General features: G+C 35.5%; 1 protein-coding gene across 1 annotated transcript; it reads right to left on the reverse strand.

Annotated features, from left to right (window-relative positions):
- Window positions 1–6,330: 6,330 nt before the first annotated feature.
- On the reverse strand, window positions 6,331–9,126 carry LOC139515295 (putative uncharacterized protein DDB_G0268364). The gene has a single exon (XM_071304864.1). The coding sequence runs from the start codon at window positions 9,124–9,126 to the stop codon at window positions 6,331–6,333; it is 2,796 nt and encodes a 931-aa protein (XP_071160965.1).
- Between the last annotated feature and the right edge of the window lie 11,550 nt (window positions 9,127–20,676).

The following is a 20,676-nucleotide window of genomic DNA, read 5'->3' on the forward strand; positions in this document are numbered from 1 at the left end:
ATACACGGTAAAACTAATGTCCTAAATGCCTAGTTTTGTGTACACTTAACCTACACAAGGCCTACATTGACTATCGACTGTGTGTAGATAAAACATGATTTAAACTACATGTAAACATTGAGTTTTATCAATGGGAACGCAATTGTGTTTAGTTTACGTGTGAGTTACACTAACACAACACCGAATTTAGGTCAATGTGAACACGGCCTAAGACTTCAAAACTCAAATGTAAAACAGGTGACTTTGTGAAAGCCCATATAAACCCAGAGATGATATTTCGTCGCGCTTTAGCCCTGACTAATGTTCGAGAAGATGTTACAGTAGACAATATCTTGGCATATCCTATTGGTTCAATACCTTCAGCACTTTTCCACGATGATGGTACCATGTGTAAGTGTTGCAAATCAGATATAATTCACCTTCTTGAAGAGGAAATCTGCTCTTCCTTCAACTTTCTAAATTATGACACAGCAAATACAGTTTTGATACGTGATGGTATGGGAATTATTCAATGTATGGATGTCAAGAAACGCAACACATTTGGTGATCTGCTACAAAACTATGTAACAATGCTTCTAACGTGTTTTTTTTAAATGCTGGAACAGTGGTCGATGTTTTTGATCGCTACGATGTAAAACATTCAATCAAAGCAGCGGAAAGATTGCGTCGAACCTTGTCATTTGGAGCTCAACAGGTTTATCAGGTTATTGAAGGAAGAGCAATTCCGGACTGGAAAAAGTTCCTTTGCAATCCAGAAAATAAACAGTCACTTATCAGATTACTTGGTGAGTATTGCGAACGGTATTTTGGACAGTCTCCTTTAGAGGGAGGTACCGAATTGTTTCTCGAGGATGTTTTTGAAAACACAGAAGTTGTCAAGAGATTTTCTTGTGATGGCTTGTCAAATTGTACTGACTTATACAGCACAAAAGAAGAAGCAGATATACGAATGATTCTTCATTCGGTGTATGCAGATGCCAATATTTTTTCGAATGATAGAAAAGGTCGTATTATTATAAAGTCATCTGACACTGATGTGTTAGTGCTGTGTCCACTATTTTCCTAAACTTGAAAATACAGAGGAGATGTGGTTCCAAACTGGGTCAGTATCAAATTTGAAAGATGGAAGGCGTTTTCTACCTGTTCACGATATGTGTCGCTCAGTTGAACCCTCAATCTGTAATTTACTGCCAGCCACACATGCCCTCACAGGATGCGCTACGACTTCTTCTTTTTTTTGGTCTCGGAAAGAAGTCTATGTACAAACTTTTACAGAAAAGTGCAGACAATTTCCAATTCCTTCAGATAGGTTTTTCAACGGGAGATCAGGAATCCGCCATTCATGATGGACGCAAATTTGTTGCTTTGTTATACGATCCGAAGAGGAAATTCAGTGATTTACATGAAGACCTGAACAAGTTATGGGTGAAATTTGCCACAACAAAAGATATGAATCTTGTTAGATTACCCCCATGTGAGGCGTCCTTTCTACAACACATCCTCCGTGCAATGTTACAGACGCAAGTTTGGATGCATTCACACATTGCAAAACCAGCAAACAGACAGCCCAAAAACTCTGGTTGGCAAGAGGGTAAAAATGATTTACTACCGATTTTGTTTAGAGGACCTATGTCAGCAGATTTCCTTCAAGACCCTATTTGCACATGCAAGGGTAAAAAGGCTTGCGATAAAAATTGTGTCTGCAACCAGCAAAATCTAGGTTGTACAACTATTTGGTCGTGTGAAGGTTCTGAGAGTTGTAGAAACTATCTTACTCACATTCAAATTAGTGAAGAAGATGACGATGAAAATGGCGTCTGAGTGAATCATGTAAAGCTGTATATATTCATGACATTATTTTTAACAAAATATGATTACAGTTGGTTTCTTTGTGGTTAATATCACTTCGACTATGCGATTATTTGAACCTGTGTATTTTGTTTTGTTTTTTGTTTTTTGTTTTTGTGTATGTTTTGTTTTGCATTTGCAACTGCCCTTTATGACTGACCACTTTTTATTTGTTTTATGGATTTCATGTATGCATAGCTGTCCTGCAATAAGGGAAAGTTTGTTTTTCTATCCATAAAATATGTATTTTTATTGGAATACACATAACAATGACACATTGGAATTAATTGTTTCGATCTCATTCACATACCTTTGGTGAAATATTTGCCACTGACAAATGGCATATACCATACCAGAAGCATAATATACTCTCTTTTAATTTGAGAAAACGTATAAATCAGAAAAACATCGTAAAATGTATATGTGAAGAAAAAAATACCAATTAAAAGTCATAAACTTTTTCTTTTCTTCGTAAATTCCTCCGCAACGGAGCACCCGTGTCACACGGTAGTAAAAAAAAATAGTTCTTATATTTTAATGTTAAAAGAGTATTAGGTGAAGGGATATATTTACAGGCCATTATTTATCTTTTTATTAAAATTTAAAACACTAAAAAACAGAACATTTGCTATGTTAAATGAGTTTTAAATAGGATGTTGATAAAATAAAAGATTTAAAATAAATACGATTGGTGCTCAAGAATTTACAGTGATAATGTTTACATCAGTTTAAATTATAATTATTGCATTATTTACATGTATATGGTAACTCATAAAATTTAAAGGTGATTTATTTTAATTGGCTATATCCTTAAAAATGGTTACGAATGGTTGTAAAAGATAAAAAAGAAAATAAATAATAATAAAAGCTTCCACAGGTTTGGTCTTGATATATGTAAGTGTCCTTAATCTGTGGTCCATATCAAGCCTTATATTACATGATTTAAACTTTTAATGCTTAAATTCATTAAAATTTAAAACATAAAATTTTATATAAAAAAAATTTACAACCATTAGAGTTTGTGTCCATTGGGTGATTACCATTTTATAAAGTCTTAATCCTCTTTTGTAGCAGTATTCTGTTTGTATGAAGTCCATAGCATAGATCTCTGCTAATATTTTCAATTTGCACAGTTGTCTCTGGACTAAAGTTCATTTCATTGGCTACTTTTGTGCAGTCGATAATTATTTGAATTATTAAGGACTGGTTCCCTATGAAAGTATCATTCCATTTGTTATCTCCAACAGACTGTATAATGATTTTTTTCAAATCCGGGAAAATGTTTTGCCTTTTTTCGTGCAGAGCTGGGCACTTGAGTAGGAAGTGTTCTAATGTTTCTGTTTCAAGCTGACACAGAGTACAGTGTGCTTTTTCTTGTTCCCTTTTGAATTTCTGTATGTCACATTCTAAAAGGTATGTACCAGTCAGTAATCTGGCTTTGATTTGTGCCTTTTTTACCTCGTATGTTACTGATGGTAGAGAGTTCCATACTGGGTGAGTCTGGTGTATTTTGAGATCTGTTGTATTGCAGAATTTCAAAGTGGATTTTTCCTTCATATCTGTTTGTAGCTTACTTGTCCATTTATCGGCTATGGCTATATTAATTTGTTTTTTCCATTGAAATTTTGTTGGAAGTTTTTCTTTTAGCTCATGAATTGGAGTTAAGCTGTAGTACTGTAAGATTTCTTGCACCCTTGGAAAGAAACTATCTGGATTTTCTGAGTTAACAATCAGTTGTCTTTCCATTAGATTCCTTAGTTTGGTGTTTTCACTTGCTAGGATAGAATATAGCAGGCTAAGTTGCCTCTTGTGAAGTTCAGCTTCAATTGGTATTGCGCCAATAAGCATATATACAGCCGCTGTTGAAGTTCTTATTGGAAGGGATTGGAAACATCTGATAGTTTTGATGTGGAATTGCCTTAATTCTCCTATTTGTGTCAAATTCAGAGGAAGTTTTTCAAGTCCGTATAGCAGTCTTGGAAGTACGTAAGCTTGGTAGATCTTGTAAGATGTTTTGGGGTTAAGACCTCGTTTACCATTTAGTCCCACTGGAATTAGAGAATACAGAGTCTTTCTTGCAATACTTATATGTTCTTGTATATTTATTCTTGATTCGTTTTTAGATGCTCTTATGATTCCTAAATGTGTTGCTTGGTTATCAGTTTGTATTGCTTCATTTCCTAATCTGATTATTTCTGGTTGATATTTCGACTTCGTTCTTTCTGTCTTTATAAGAGTGCTTTTTTGAGGATGGATATTGTACCTGTGTTCACAGGAATATTTATATGCAATGTCAAGCATTGCTTGAATCTCTGTTTCATCTGTTGACATCAGCACAATATCATCTGCACATAATGGGCTGCCACAGTATTCTAGTCCTATTGATAGTCCTAAGGCTCTTTTTTCTAGTTCTTTTGGTAATTCATTGATATAAGATTTGTAAAAATGAGTGGATAATACACCTCCCTGTCTGACTCCCTGTTTTATTGGAAATTTTTTACTGAAGTGATTATTCCATTTTACTTCCGTTGACATATTTGAGTACAGATTTTGAATTACTTTCCAAACATCTGCTGGAACTTCATAGTATAATTTTTCTAGCAGGATCATATGATGTACTACATCAAAGGCCTTTTGACTGTCAAGGGTTGCTAGAAATAGGTTTTTGTTTTGTTGTTTTGCATGAAGTATGCCTTCAGAAACAATAAGAGCTGCCATGATTGGTGAGAGACCTGTTGTAAAGCCAAATTGGAGTTCCGTCTGATTAGCATTCAAGTCAGGCATTTTTTCTAATAATGCATATTCAAAAATTTTCCCCAAGACAGAGGTGACTGTAATTCCTCTGTAGTTTGTTGTTAAGGTTGGATCTTTTTTCTTTTTATGAACAGGAGTAAGGATGCCAGTTTTAAATATCTCGGGTATTGTCCCTGTCAGCATGATATTGTTAAAGAGATTAGCAATATCTGGTAATATTGTATTACCGGCATATTTAAAGTGCTCTGCTGTTAAGGAGTAGCCATCCTCTGTTTTCCCTGTATTCAGTTCATTGATGGCTTTTTTTATCTCTTCTTCAGTAAATTGGGTAATGTCATTTCTATTGATGGCAGATTGATGTACAATTGAGTTGATTAGATTGTATCTAAATTCACATTCTTCCATATATTCTGAGTCGAAATGTTCTTCTGTAGCTGGAGTTGCTAAAGTTTCGTAGAATTCTGCAAAGATTTCAGTTTGCTTTTCTTGTTCTACAATATCATCTCCATTTGTATCCTTTATTATTAGTGTTGTCAGATTGTGCCCTGTTTTTCCTAATTAATCGGTGGAAAGTTTTTGAGTCAGGATTATTCATCATGTTATTGTAAAATCTTTGGCTATCCAGATGATCTTCCTGGCGGACTTGTTTTCTTGCTTCTCTTTTGCATTTTTTCATTTCCGTGTATACTATATTATCCTGCTCTTTGGGTCTTCCATTTTGTTTCCAGCTATAAAATGCATTCTTACTTTTTGATATGAGCTCTTTAACCTTCTCAGAGGCTTTCCAATTTGGTCCTTTTAAAGAGACTATTTTTTTCTTGACATTTGTATTGCTGGCGTTGGATAGAATATTGATGATGTTAAATGCCTGTTCTTCTATGTCTACTTTAGAGTCAGTGGTGTTACCATGTTCCTGTAGTGTTTCTATAGCTTCTTGATAAGACCCTATATTGGTTTCTTCCCATTTGAGTATGGTTTTTTGTTTTGACTTTTTTCCTTTGATCTTATCAGACGCTATCGAGATATTAGTTTTCGCTCTTATTGGAACATGTGCTGATCCATTTGAATGGTACTGGTCTTCTATTATTGTACTCCTTAATAAGTCTGTATCTTTCTTCTCCAGGATATAGTCAATTTGTGAGCATGATTTACCATTATGGTGGTAAAAAGTAGAGTCTTGGGTGTTCTCAAATGTGTGGTTCAGATGATGTTTCCTGCAGAACTCTTTCAGAAGTTTATCATGGTTGTTATTTCTGGTTGCTATTAATGAACCATTTAGGTCACCGGTTACAATAATACTATGAGTGTTATCATACTTGTCTATTATTGATGAGATTTTATCTAGATGTTCTCTATATTGAGGTTTAGATCCTGTCATCATTGTTGGCATATAATTGTTGATGATTAATAGTTGATGAGTCTCTGCACATATTTCAATTACCACTATTCTTTCCTCTTTTTCAAGTTTTTTTATTTTGTGTGAAAAAATTTTGGGCCAGAGAGTTATAACACCTCCATTTCCTCTTCTATTGTGATTTTCTATATCAATGTTGTTATCATCAAAACAGGAGATATGGTAGTCATGATCAGGTGCTATATTTTGTAAGACGTTGGACTCATATCCATGTAGCCAATGTTCTTGAAGACATATAATATTTGAATCAGACTGTAATTCTTTGAGATATGGGGTGTTACCTTTGATCCCTTCAATATTGAAGGAGACAATCTCTAGCATTGTCTGTTGGTTCTTCCTATTTGTATTTCTTCTTGATTGATGTCTGGGGGTATTGGAGTCCCTCTCATCTCTAAAAAAGAACTTGGAAGATGCATTCTATTTTTCTCATTGCTTCCTATAGTAATCTTTTGTTCTGGTATATTGCTTTTCTGTTGTTGTGGTATAGTTTGCTGTCTGTCTACCTCTGGAGAAGAGTGGGATGGTTTAAGATTACTCTGAATCTGACTGTATGGTGGTGGTAATAAGAACTTTCTATAAGGTATACTTCTGGAATCACATGTTGCGTTAGCTCTGTGTCTATTTTGATGTTCCATACTTCGTGTTGGTAGTTGACTATCTGGATTTGATACCATTTGGTGAAAGTTTGTTGGTTGACATGTACCCACAGGATTATTTTCAATCTGATGGACATAGTTTTGTGGTTGACTGTACTGGTGTTGCTCATCTTGGAATGGTACATTCTTTTTTACCATGTTTAAGGACTCCTGGCTATGAATTTGCAACGGATATGGTTGTATGTGATGCATTTTTGCACCTTGGTATAGTTGATTGTTGACGTGTCCTTGCACCTGATGTGGCTGGTGATAATTGTGTAGGTGAGCATTTTTATGTGCTTCAGCCCTCCCAGTTGTTTGGTTTGGGATATCATTTGAGTGTTTCCTATGCACCATTCTTTCTGTGTGATTATATTCATGAGTATGTCTGATTTGGTGATCTTGGTGTGCATTCAGGTGACATTCTCTGTTGGTCATTTGGTGTTCGTATTCTGGAATATTCCTTTGGCTTATGAGATGGGGTCTATTATCTTTGTTGTTTAGTTGATCAGGTATACTAGAGTTGTAGTTCTTTTCTGATTCAACATTTATATTGCCCACTTGATATTTCCTATTGGAATTGTAGTATGTCTTTGGGATATGATGATGGTCATGGTGGAAGTTGTTCATATACCGGTAGTGTTCTTGTCCGGATAGGTGGCTTGTTTCTTGAAATTGTTTTTGCTCTTCTGTCTGTTGAGAATTCCACATCTGATGTATCTGATCCAGTGGGTTGTCTTTCTTAGCATAGTGGTTGTTATCATTAATAAAATGTGTTCCACCTTTTTGAGATTGTAGCATCATTTGGGATGTGATTGCATTGTTTAGACACATGAACTGGATCATTTGTTGTTCCACCTGTTTTACTCTCATTTCAAGCATTTGAGTTTGCATTTCTTGTCTTAGCTGTGATTCTATTTCTCTTCTCATTTGCCCTGTATCTGAGTTTTTACATTTACATGGGTAGGGGTCTTCTGTTGTGTTTCTATCATATTCATTTGGATCTTTATTCTGTAGCAGTTCCATGTTTCGTTTGAGAAGATCAATGGTCTGATCTTGTTGCTTGATGCGTTGTTCCAATGAGGTTATATAGACAGTTTTATTTCCCTCATTCTTTTGGTTTATATTTTTGGAAGATTTCCTTTGGGAAGGCTTTGTATTTTCTTTATTTACCTGATTGATTTTGGTAATTGATGCCATCACTTCTTCTGTGTGAGTGTTGTTCACCTCTATTTGTTTTGGAAAGGTCTCTTCCGTTTGAATGATTATTGTTTGATTGACTGAGTGCTGCTTAACCTGTTCTTTTTGTACACTTGTACTTTTAGCACTTTCTTCAGATGTTTGGACCTGCTGTATTGCTTTTTGACTAATGTTTTGGCTTGTTAAGTCATCATTAGCATGATTAGAGGTTATGAGTATAGTGTTGTTATCATTCTCATTGTTGGCATTTATCTGTAGGTCTGAGCTTGTGTTATTCTCATTCTTTTGTTCTTGATCAGCCATAAGGTTTGTATCACTTTTCCTCTCTGAATTTTGTATTGGGCTATACATAGTGATTGGCAACTGTGTATAGCTAGTGTCTTCACTAGATTTATCCTTGTTTTCAAATATAAGTTCATAGCTACAAAGGTCACATATATATGGAGTGTCTGGGTCCATTTTATTTACCTCCATTGTTGATAGTTTTAGGCAGCTGTAATGAAACCATTCGTTGCATTCATCACAGGCAATAGTGTTTTCTTGAGATTCTTCTTTACATATGGGACATAGGCATATGTCTATGTCATCCTGCATTAACGTATCTTGTTTAACTGGTTGGACTTGACTGGAGGTTTCATCTGATGTTTTTACCAGTTCTGTGCTTACTGTTATTTCAGATGTCTGATTCCTGTTCTTTTCTATCATCTTCATCGTTTCAGCCATACCTGTATTTGCAACATCTAGTACATCAGAACATTTGTTTATATATTCCTGTATGTCTGGTAGTATATGCTGTAGGATTATATTTATTTCAGAACCATTTACAAGTATTTTGCTGGTGGTTCTATATGAGTTGATTGTACATTTCGAGATTTTCCCTGAAGTACCATCCATTTTTTTCTTGTGTATTTTATATTTATCCTCTACTATATGTCTTTGTTCATCAAAGATAGCTTCATGTGTCACATTGTAATTAAAAGTGAATTGTGGGCTGTTTAATTTTTCCTTCATTTCTACCCGGAAAAGTTCGTATGCTGCAGAGCTGAAGGCTATTATAACATTATTTCCTGGCTTAAAGTTGATATCTATATGCTTGGAGTTACAGTTGTCAATCTTTTTCTGTAGAGCATTCCTTCTATTGAGGCTGTATTCTCTAGTGACATTTTTTCCATTTGAAATTTGATCTTCTGGACATGAAGTTAACTGTGTTTTAGATCTGTTACTTCTTCTTAGCTTGGCAACAGCCACTTCTTGTTTTTGGATTAATGTTGCCATAGTTTTTTTGTATTTTGCTAACTTTAGGTCTGTGCTGATAAAGAGCAAGCTTTTACCTTGCTATGTGTGGAGGTCTTTAATGTGACGAAATTGTAGCAAGCTATTACCTTGCTGATTGGAAGTCTTTATTGAGTATGATGATAGTTGAAGCTGATAAAGAGCAAGCTTTTACCTTGCTATAAGTGGAGGTCTTTAATGCGATGAGATTGTAGCAAGCTTTTACCTTGCTGGTTGGAAGTCTTTACTGAGTTTGATGATTATGATGAGGCAAGCTTTATCCTTGCTTATATTGTTAAATTGTCTTTAGTGCGGACGAATTGTAGCAAGCTATTACCTTGCTCTGATGGAGTCTTTACTGAGTATGATGATTATGATGAAGCAAGCTTTATCCTTGCTATATATAAGTATTAGAAAAATATGATTGTAAAGATGGAGCAAGCTTTTGTCCTTGCTTATATTGTATAGTTGAAGCTGATAAAGAGCAAGCTTTTACCTTGCTATAAGTTGAGGTCTTTAATGCGACGAGATTGTAGCTTTTACCTTGCTGATTGGAAGTCTTTACTGAGTTTGATGATTATGATGAGGCAAGCTTTATCCTTGCTTATATTGTTTAATTGTCTTTAGTGCGGACGAATTGTAGCAAGCTATTACCTTGCTATGATGGAGTCTTTACTGAGTATGATGATTATGATGATTTATTAGAATGTTGTAGCTGATACTGAGCAAGCTTTTACCTTGCTATATGTGAAGGTCTTTATTGCGACGAAATTGTAGCACGCTATTAGCTTGCTGAATGGAAGTCTTTATTAAGTATGATGATTATGATGAGGCAAGCTTTATCCTTGCTATATAAATGAGTATTCGAAAATTATGATGAGGATGAAGCAAGCTTTATCCTTGCTTATATTGTTTGATTGTCTTTAGTGCGGACGAATTGTAGCAAGCTATTACCTTGTTATGATGGAGTCTTTACTGAGTATGATGATTATGATGAAGCAAGCTTTATCCTTGCTATATATAAGTATTTGAAAAAATATGATTGTGAAGATGGAGCAAACTTTTGTCCTTGCTTAGATTGTATAGTTGTAGCTGATACTGAGCAAGCTTTTACCTTGCTATATGTGGAGGTCTTTACTGCGACGAAATTGTAGCACGCTATTAGCTTGCTGATTGGAAGTCTTTATTAAGTATGATGATTATGATGAGGCAAGCTTTATCCTTGCTATATAAATGAGTATTCGAAAATTATGTTGAGGATGAAGCAAGCTTTATCCTTGCTTATATTGTATAGATTCTTTAAAGCGGACGGGATGTAGCAAGTTATTACTTCGCTGTGATGGAGTCTTGAGTTAGTATGTTGATTATGCTGAAGCAAGCTTTATCCTTGCTCTAAGGAAATATTTGAATACTATGATACTGATTATTATGATGATGAAGCAAGCTTTATCCTTGCTAAGATTATATTTGTAATTATAAACTGTTAATGGTTATTGTATGTTCGATAGGACAAGTAAGCTAGAAACTTAGTATGTTATGTTAATATATGAATGAGCCCAAGAAATTGCAGCTAAATATTTGTTGATTAATATGGATTATATATGCGTTGTTGGATGATTAGAACTGTATCTTTGTAGTCTTTTAGCAAGATTAAGCCTTGCTTTGAATAGATATAATGTTTGAATAAAAAAGTTGAAGTTGAAGTTAAAGTTAGCAAGCTAAAACCTTGCTTATACTGTGTTTCGTAAACTAATAGCAGAGTTCTACCACTCGTTTTAAGATCTTTCTAATCCAAAGTTTTGATAGTAGTGGGCTCGGGTGAAGACCGTCTTTGAGAATTTTAAAGTCTGTATAGTATTTTGTTTTTTGCCCAGGAAATTTTGTCTGACGAAGGAGATCTCTGGTAAAATTTGGTGAATAGTAAAGGTTTGAGCTTTTATTCCTGTCTTTTATGGTTTGGCTGTTGTTGTTTGGATCCTTCGCAGGTTTGTCAGTAGATCTTACTCTATATAGCTGCGTGTTTAGCCTGCGTATTTGCCTGTTTAGGTAAAAGATTTGATTTTCGAGCCTGGTGGTTTGTTCTGTAAATTTGATCGGGTCCTCGTGCCCTTGGTGTTTGTTATAAAGTTTGATACTGTATGGTGGGCACTCCAGGAAACAGACTTTTGTATGCTTGTATCTCGATTCTATCTGAGCCTTTAATGTTGAAAATTTGGTTACTAAGTTGTCTATTTTACTGTGATATTTTGATGTGTTATAGGTGAGGGAGATGAATTTCCCTTCTTTTGTTGTCAAGTCACAGGGGGCTATCCACAGAAATAATATTGCTCTGTCCTTTTTCTTTATGTTGGCCTTAATAGATTTCCAAATAATATGGGTCTTGTTGATATTAAGTCCAGGTTCAGAGACAATTTTTATATCAATAAATTTTTCAGTTGAAATTTCGTCCGCCAGATATCTGCCTCTGCTGTCAGCTATGAGAAGGGCTTTTTTCTTTGGCTCTTTTTTTCTTGCGTTACCCAAACATATGTTAAATATGTTTTTCCTTATTTTTACTATTGACATAAGTGTTTTGGTATTGTTCTTTAGTATATATACACAGGTAATTGATTTGTTTACAAGTTTTCACCTTTCTTTGGAACTAGCACGGGAAAAAATGGCGGACCCTGGACACAAATCTACCCTTATCTATTAAATTAACAGGATTTACAGGGTTATTTACACGAGAAAAATTCAATAAAAGTTGTTAAATAAACAAATGTGTGACACGGGAAAATATACAGGTAAAAACTTTTAGAGAAAAGTTATTAAAACTCTGGTTTTCTTTCGCTCGTCTTTTTCAAACATCCATTCACTTGCACATTCGGAACACCTTTCTAAACATGTTTATCTTGTGTGTAAATATTGTTGCTGATCTGAATTTTCTTTAAAATCGCCATTTTTTTTAAATTTTTTTATTTTTTTTTTTGAATAGTGAATTGTTACAGTTTATTGCTTCATTTAAGAATTAAATTTTGTTTATTAAAGCAAATGTGACATTATTTTTTTGATTGTTCATAACCCCGTGTGAAATAAATGTACTTCGGTGAAAAAATCGACCACTGCACTTTAACCCCAAATTAAAAAAAAAATGCACCATATTTCGATTCTACGACCAGGCAAACATTAAACTTTAATCATTTCTCTATTCAAAAATGTATAATTTAGCCTGCAGGTAGGGTGGTCCATTAAAGTTGAAAATTCATCGACTTTGTCACTCCACTAATAAGCATGGTATCTTTGATAACTATGTGTACTTGTGCATTCCTTTATGGTCAATTTTAGTTTATATAACTGTTTGTTTTATAGATACAGTTTCATGGGAGGCAATGCCGTTGCTAACGTAAAATGTTTATTTCGCGACGTCAAACTGTGACATATCAGGAAGAACTGCATTTTAAGACTATTTTTTTATTATTTAAACTGATTTACCTTATCAATTTTTATGGAAAAAGTCAACATCGATTTTTTTAAATTTGATTAATATACTCTTGTACCTTTGTAAAAAAAAATATTTCCAAAGATTCGCTGTATATATCAAGAAAATATGTAGGTCACCAGACCAGGTTTCCCTCGATCCTCCAAGTAAAGAAACGTCATCAACTGTGTGTGGGACGCCGGGTATTTGTTCGAGTCTGGCACGAGTCACAGAAGTTCGTACTTTATGAAACACGGGGGTGCTCTCCCTATCACCACCGCCTCTTTTTATAACTATAGCTATTTTGCCATAGAGACTTTTGATAGGTTAAGTAGTCTTTTGATAGGTTCAATAGGGTCCTCCATTATCGTATCATAATGTATTTTAAATTTCGCTCCTTAAAATACTTGCATCGTATGATTCGTGTGTGCTCATTGTTTCCGAGAATGCGAATAATGCCATGAGTGTCATAGACATCAAATAAATTTGACTGTTCTTAAATTAGCCCTACACTCAACGCGCCAGTAAATTGATTCGGTTCTCTGTCTGTTTTGTTGATATTTGTATCCATTAAATTTTAGTACTTTTCCTCCCCGATTCCCGACAAAAACTTTTGTAGTCTACTTTCACCTCCATGACGTTTTCTAATAGGAAGAGTCATGACACCCGTCAATCAATCAACATTGCAACATAAACGTTTTACATTAGTCCGAGATTAGTCTGACGGCCAACGGCTGTTTTGCTAGACAAGCTGGGTCGTGAGACATCAGAGACTTCAGAGTTCGTCCAATATCAAAAAGTGGATTTTTGCCCGTCCAAAATGGACGCGCTGCTTCATTGCTTCTGGTACCGCCTGATGACAATCGATCAATATAATATATCGGACCTCAATTTGTTCATTTTTATTTATCTCTTTATTTATGTAGTTTCATCTACCTACCACCCTTTATTCTCTCGTTTTTAGACAGTTTTCTCAGTTACCCATGGATTCCTGCATTTTAACTTTCATTTAAAAAGATTGTCATGTGATCAGCGAGTAAAAGTAAGGCACAATGGATCATGGGAGCGAATGTATGTCCTTCGGTCAATATAAATACATAATCTACAACTCGTTCATTTACGATGCAAGTAAGGTAAATGTCCGAGTGCGTCCATTTGTTATCATGGTTGACTACTAAATGGTCAATACCGATCTCATATAAAGGAGGTGAAGAAATATACAGAATACCGAAATTAGTATAAATATTTGCATAATTTCAGTCTCAAGGCCGCGAAGTCTCTCGTAACTTGACGTCCATTTGAAAATAAAAATAAAAATTGTCTGAATCAACGGGTCACTGGAAAAACTGTCTAAATAGGAGAAAATAAAGGGTGGCAGGTAGATGAAACTTACATAAAATACCACAAATAAGACAAGACACCCAAGGACAAACAACAACATTTACCATCGAAAACTAAAAACTAATGTGAAATACGGACCCGAAAAAACTTAGGCGACTTCAGATGCTTCAGAAGGGTAAGCAGCCGGGTCTTATCACAAACCACACAATAGGCTGTTGCTATACATACATGTAGTTGCATGATTGATTTAAGAAATAATTGATGCTAGCTATACTTTATTGTAGTTTTATTATGGGTAGGCATGATATTCGTGTTATTTTAGCAAAAAAATATCACGAATATAATACCTGTAAGACTGGTCTTTAGTCAATGAACTATGACGGTCATACTCTTAGTTTTTGACTAAACGCTTCTGTGTGTTCGTCTTTGCCTTACTGGTCCAAGGACACAGTTATCGTCGAATATAGTCCCTAGTGTAAACAGTGTATAACTTGCATGTTTTATTTGATACACTTTCCCAATTTAGTTTTTGATATTAAATGCATGAAATATTAAGTAGGGGGATGCAATTACATGTTAAAAAAAATTGGGTGCTGAATCTTTATGTTTAAGTAGTGATTTGGTCCAGTTCAAAATGGTCAAATTTTGATCACGTCTGAAGCTGTCAAACTGAATTTTACACCCCCTTAACACAGAATTGTCAATATTTTGAGTTATAGAGCTAGTAGAAGTTTCTATAATTTTGATATTATTTGTCTCACTGGTAGTACACTTCACTGTAAAAATCTTTTTGAGAAAGAGCGGGTGCGATTTTTTTAATTTGAATTTATTGTCTAAAAGAAATGCACTGCGAAATAACTGTGTTCTCGGTCCTACTGCTCTTCTTAAATGCGTGTTCAAGTTCTTTCGTCTTCTTCTTTTCATCCCTCTCCCTTTTCCTTCGATCTTTTGAACAACTGAACTAAAAATTCTTTTTCTGTCAGACAACTAGCCACAGTTACTTGCCTGGTCTTTTTCTTCGTTCTTTCTTTCACGACTATAGAAGGTCTAAGAATTTCCCTCAAATAGTTTCCTCAGATGATGTTGATTAAAGATGTGGTGACAATTAGAGCACGTTACAAAGATGCAACCGTAACACTTAGAAATTACCGATATTAAAAAAAGAAAACACGCAAAAAAAAGGTTGAATGATACCGGACTAATGTAAATTGTAGATTTAAGCAATACTTGAAATAAAAGGTATACATGTGTTGTTACATCCGGTCATGCTTAAACTGTATTTACTATTTTGTACTATTTTCTTTTGGAAAGGGGGGGGGGGGGGTAAATTACTTGTTGAATAAAAGTATATATTTTGTTTCCGATTTATTCATTCGATTTTATCTTTAAAAAATCTTCTAGAAATAAAGAATTATTGTTTCTGTAAAGTACACTTTCTAGTCATGTTATCATATCGTGTAGGTTGCACTTGTATTAGTGCATCAGTCCTAAATTATGTCACTACAAAACTGTTTGTGGTCAATTAAACCTCATGTATCGACCCCGGGTATATAAGAGAGCGAGAAACAGCACTCGGGGCTGTCGGTTGGCTGTCGATGAGCTGTCATTCTTCAACCGAGCGTACGTCAGATATATTAAGTGCTAGAAGAGCCTTGATATTCAGAGGACACTTGGTGGACGTACACGTTGACAGGATTGAAATAGCAGACTGTCCCACTCGGAGGACGGGCTGTACCAGCCCGCATTGTCTGGTAGTGACAGACTGTCCCACTCGGAGGACAAGTTGTACCAGGCTACACTGTCTAGTAGTAACAGACTGTCCCATTCGGAGGACAAGCTGTAACAGCCACATTGTCTTATAGTGACATAACGTCCCATTTGCAGGACAGGCTGTTATATTGTATAAACTTGTATATATAAGAGTTCATGCTTACTTTGTATCGGCAAAGAGCCAGTGTATATATTTTGGTTCATTGTGCATAATATAGATAGTTGTAGTTTTTAGTATTACAGAATTGTTTGTGGACAACTTGGATCCAAGTATTTTCCTATCCGTACCGTTCATAGGTCCATACATTATTATAGTGTTTATCAACAAAGATTTTGCGCTCGATCTTTTCAATTCAATTTTATGGAAAAACGAGCAGATAACTAAGCATATGATTTTTTTGGGACTACTTGATAGATATAAACCTATGGATTCAGGAAAGGTATTACTGTAATTGATTGAAATTTTCCTTTAGACCAAATTATGGAGACTTTTGTGACATGGTCACCCCCCTTTTTTGCTATATTTTGTATCTAAGAAATGCAGATTGTTGCCATGGTTACACCCAAGAGGGATTATATTTCACCCTTATGACCATTAGAAATTAAATCTATGGAAGATTCTCTTTCTATAAGTATATACATGCATAACACAAATATAAAGCCTTCTTTGTTAGACATGAGGGGAAAGAGGGTGTTTAAAAATTATGAGTGTCAATTTTAAGTTTTTTTCCTAACTGTGTATTGCTACCTTTGGTGACCCCACAGTTTAAATGTCTATCGTAGGTACGTCGTGAACAGTGGTCGTTACAGACAAACGTTCACGTGAATTGTCCCAGTCAATGGATGAATTTAATGTGTCAATCAATGGCCACAGCCACACTGTTTTGAATTACATTCTAAGAACGATTTTAATACAGACGGTACGGTCAAGAAACTGAAGTTTGAAGTTAAGTCTTCAAGCAATGACAAAGACGCTGTTGTTTTTTCAGCATCAGAGAATGCAGGAATGTTTGTTAAGTTGAGCTTTCAAATTGTACCAGAGATTTACGCTAGAGAAAGAGTAACGCTGATGTAGACATTTGGCGGGAAAATAATTGGCCGGGTCGAAAGTTATAGGGGTGATCGTAAGGGACTGTTTATGCTCCGTGAGGACAACATTTAGAGAACACCCCTATCAAGTAAATAGTGGTATCGACCCCGGGTATATAAGAGAGCGAGAAACAGCACTCGGGGCTGTCGGTTGGCTGTCGATGAGCTGTCATCCTTCAACCGAGCGTACGTCGGATATATTAAGTGCTAGAAGAGCCTTGATATTCAGAGGACACTTTGTACTGGGTACAAAGTGGACGTACACGTTGACAGGATTGACATAGCAGTTTGTCCCACTCGGAGGACAGGCTGTACCAGCCCGCACTGTCTGGTAGTGACAGACTGTCCCACTCGGAGGACAAGTTGTACCAGGCCGCACTGTCTTATAGTGACAGACTGCCCCACTCGGAGGACAAGTTGTACCAGGCTGCACTGTCTAGCAGTAACAGACTGTCCCATTCGGAGGACAAGCTGTACCAGCCACATTGTCTTATAGTGACATAACGTCCCATTAGCAGGACAGGCTATTATATTGTATAAACTTGTATATATAAGAGTTCATGCTTACTTTGTATCGACAAAGAGCCAGTGCATATGTTTTGGTTCATTGTGCATAATATAGATAGTTGTAGTTTTTAGTATTACAGTGTTGTTTGTGGACAACTTGGATCCAGGAATAAATGGAACGGACGTTTGAGATATAAACGCCTGGTTACAGGTTACACTTGTTATGAGCCCTATGATTAGGAAATAAAATATCTTTATCTTATATATGAATGGATTAAATGCATCTACGGCCATGTTCAGATTTTATCGAGGTTTTTTTTATTAGAAGAAAGAAAGAGGGTAAAGTTTTTTTTTTTCCAACTGATGAACATTATTTTTCGGTCAGTGCGTCCGTTTGTCCTATTTCATGTTAAAGATTTTGGTCAAGGTAGTTTTTGATGAAATTAAAGTCCAATCAACTTCAAACGTAGTACACATGTTTCCTATGGTAAGATCCTTCTAAAAACCCTTATGGGTACAAAGTGGACGTACACGTTGACAGGATTGACATAGCAGACTGTCCCACTCGGAGGACAGGCTGTACCAGCCCGCACTGTCTGGTAGTGACAGACTGTCCCACTCGGAGGACAAGTTGTACCAGGCCGCACTGTCTGGTAGTGACAGATTGCCCCACTCGGAGGACAAGTTGTACCAGGCTGCACTGTCTAGTAGTAACAGACTGTCCCATTCGGAGGACAAGCTATCAGCCACATTGTCTTATAGTGACATAACGTCCCATTAGCAGGACAGGCTGTTATATTGTATAAACTTGTATATATAAAAGTTCATGCTTACATTGTATCGACAAATTAAGAGCCAGTGCATATATTTTGGTTCGTTGTGCATAATATAGATAGTTGTAGTTTTAGTATTACAGTGTTGTGTGTGGACAACTTGGATCCAGGAATAAATGGAACGGACGTTTGAGATATAAACGCCTGGTTACAGGTTACACTTGTTATGAGCCCTATGATTAGGAAATAAAATATCTTTATCTTATATATGGATGGATTAAATGCATCTACGGCCATGTTCAGATTTTATCGAGGTTTTTTTTCATTAGAAGAAAAACATAGGGTAAAGTTTTTTTTTTCCCACTGATGAACATTATTTTTCGGTCAGTGCGTCCGTTTGTCCTATTTCATGTTAAAGATTTTGGTCAAGGTAGTTTTTGATGAAATTAAAGTCCAATCAACTTCAAACGTAGTACACATGTTTCCTATGGTAAGATCCTTCTAAAAACCCTTATGGGTACAAAGTGGACGTACACGTTGACAGGATTGACATAGCAGACTGTCCCAATCGGAGGACAGGCTGTACCAGCCCGCACTGTCTGGTAGTGACAGACTGTCCCACTCGGAGGACAAGTTGTACCAGGCCGCACTGTCTGGTAGTGACAGACTGCCCCACTCGGAGGACAAGTTGTACCAAGCTGCACTGTCTAGTAGTAACAGACTGTCCCATTCGGAGGACAAGCTATCAGCCACATTGTCTTATAGTGACATAACGTCCCATTAGCAGGACAGGCTGTTATATTGTATAAACTTGTATATATAAAAGTTCATGCTTACATTGTATCGACAAAGAGCCAGTGCATATATTTTGGTTCGTTGTGCATAATATAGATAGTTGTAGTTTTAGTATTACAGTGTTGTTTGTGGACAACTTGGATCCAGGAATAAATGGAACGGACGTTTGAGATATAAACGCCTGGTTACAGGTTACACTTGTTATGAGCCCTATGATTAGGAAATAAAATATCTTTATCTTATATATGGATGGATTAAATGCATCTACGGCCATGTTCAGATTTTATCGAGGTTTTTTTTATTAGAAAAAAGAAAGGGGGTAAAAGTGTTTTTTTTTACCACTGATGAACATTATTTTTCGGTCAGTGCGTCCGTTTGTCCGTCTGTCCTATTTCATGTTAAAGATTTTAGTCAAGGTAGTTTTTGATGAAATTAAAGTCCAATCAACTTCAAACGTAGTACACATGTTTCCTATGGTAAGATCCGTCTAATATAAATGCCAAATTAGAGTTTTACCACAATTTCACGATCCACTTTAACATAGAATGATGTACGATGGCAGGCAATCCATACTTTGTAAACAGACACAAATAAAGGCAACAGTAGTACATGTATATCGCTGTTCGAAATTCATCAATCGATTGAGAAACAAAACCAAATCCGGGTTACAAACAAAAACTGTGGGAAACGCATCAAATATAAGAAGAAAACTACGACACAACAGAAACACATTAAAATTTAACACACACAGGAACGAAATATAATATAACAATGGCCATTTTCTGACTTGGTACAGGACATTTTAAGAAAAAAAATGGTTGGTTGAACCTGGTTTCATGGCATGCCAAATATCCCGCTTTAATGGCAATGTTAAATATAACATTAAAATGACAACATTACATGGCAGAATTACAATACAAATAAATGGGAGAAAATATAGGACAGAGAAACACACGAATATTATCTAACAAAAGGTATCGGGTTTAAAATTTAATACGCCAGACGTGCGTTTCGTCAACACAAGACTAACCAGTGACGCTCAGATGAAAAAAGTTCGAAAGACAAGTACAAAGTTGAAGAGCACTGAAGACAAAAAGTTCCAAAAAGCTGTGATCAATACGGATAAGGTTTTATGCCTGAGATAAGAACATCCTTATTATTTGGAATAATTCATACTTTTGCAAACAGTAAATTTTATAAAAGACTATATAATAAATACACAGTCATGATAAAACCGAAGTGGTGACTAACTACAGAATAAATACGGATCAACAGCCGAGTTTAAACTTAGCCAAAGCCATCAACTAGGTGACGTCACATTTGAATTTATAAAAAGATTTCCCAAAAACAAGATAGAATACGACAAAACATACAATGTTATACAAGAATAAACGTAGATTTCAGTGTATACCACATTTTTGATATTATTTCTTTGTAGACAGAAAAAATTGTTTCATTGAGAAAAAAAAGATTATTGTCTCGTGAGGATACATTGTATCATGCATGCAATCTAGTCAAATATTCATTGTTGAATGAAACTAACTTATTAATAGGAATAGTGGCGTGTGTATAAAACTTTTTCGTCAAAGATACCAGAAATACATACTTTTGATTTATTAGATAACAATAAACATTATATTAATTGGTGTTTACATATCAGCTTAGCCTAATTGTTAGTACGATAAGTATACTGTATATTTACCTTTGATTAGACCATGTAGACAGCATTTGTTTGTTCAAGCTTACCAAGTGAGTTACAATTTTTATTAGATTCCTCTGCAAAGTGTAGATTATATAAGTATGTGGTAACAAATGTAGTTT

Source organism: Mytilus edulis, chromosome 3 (assembly GCF_963676685.1).
Source record: "Mytilus edulis chromosome 3, xbMytEdul2.2, whole genome shotgun sequence".
Lineage (NCBI taxonomy): Eukaryota > Metazoa > Mollusca > Bivalvia > Mytilida > Mytilidae > Mytilus > Mytilus edulis.

Bases quoted from the DNA above. Each gene is read 5' to 3' on its own strand.
- LOC139515295 (XM_071304864.1), bottom strand. From the start codon at position 9,126: ATGGCAACATTAATCCAAAAACAAGAAGTGGCTGTTGCCAAGCTAAGA.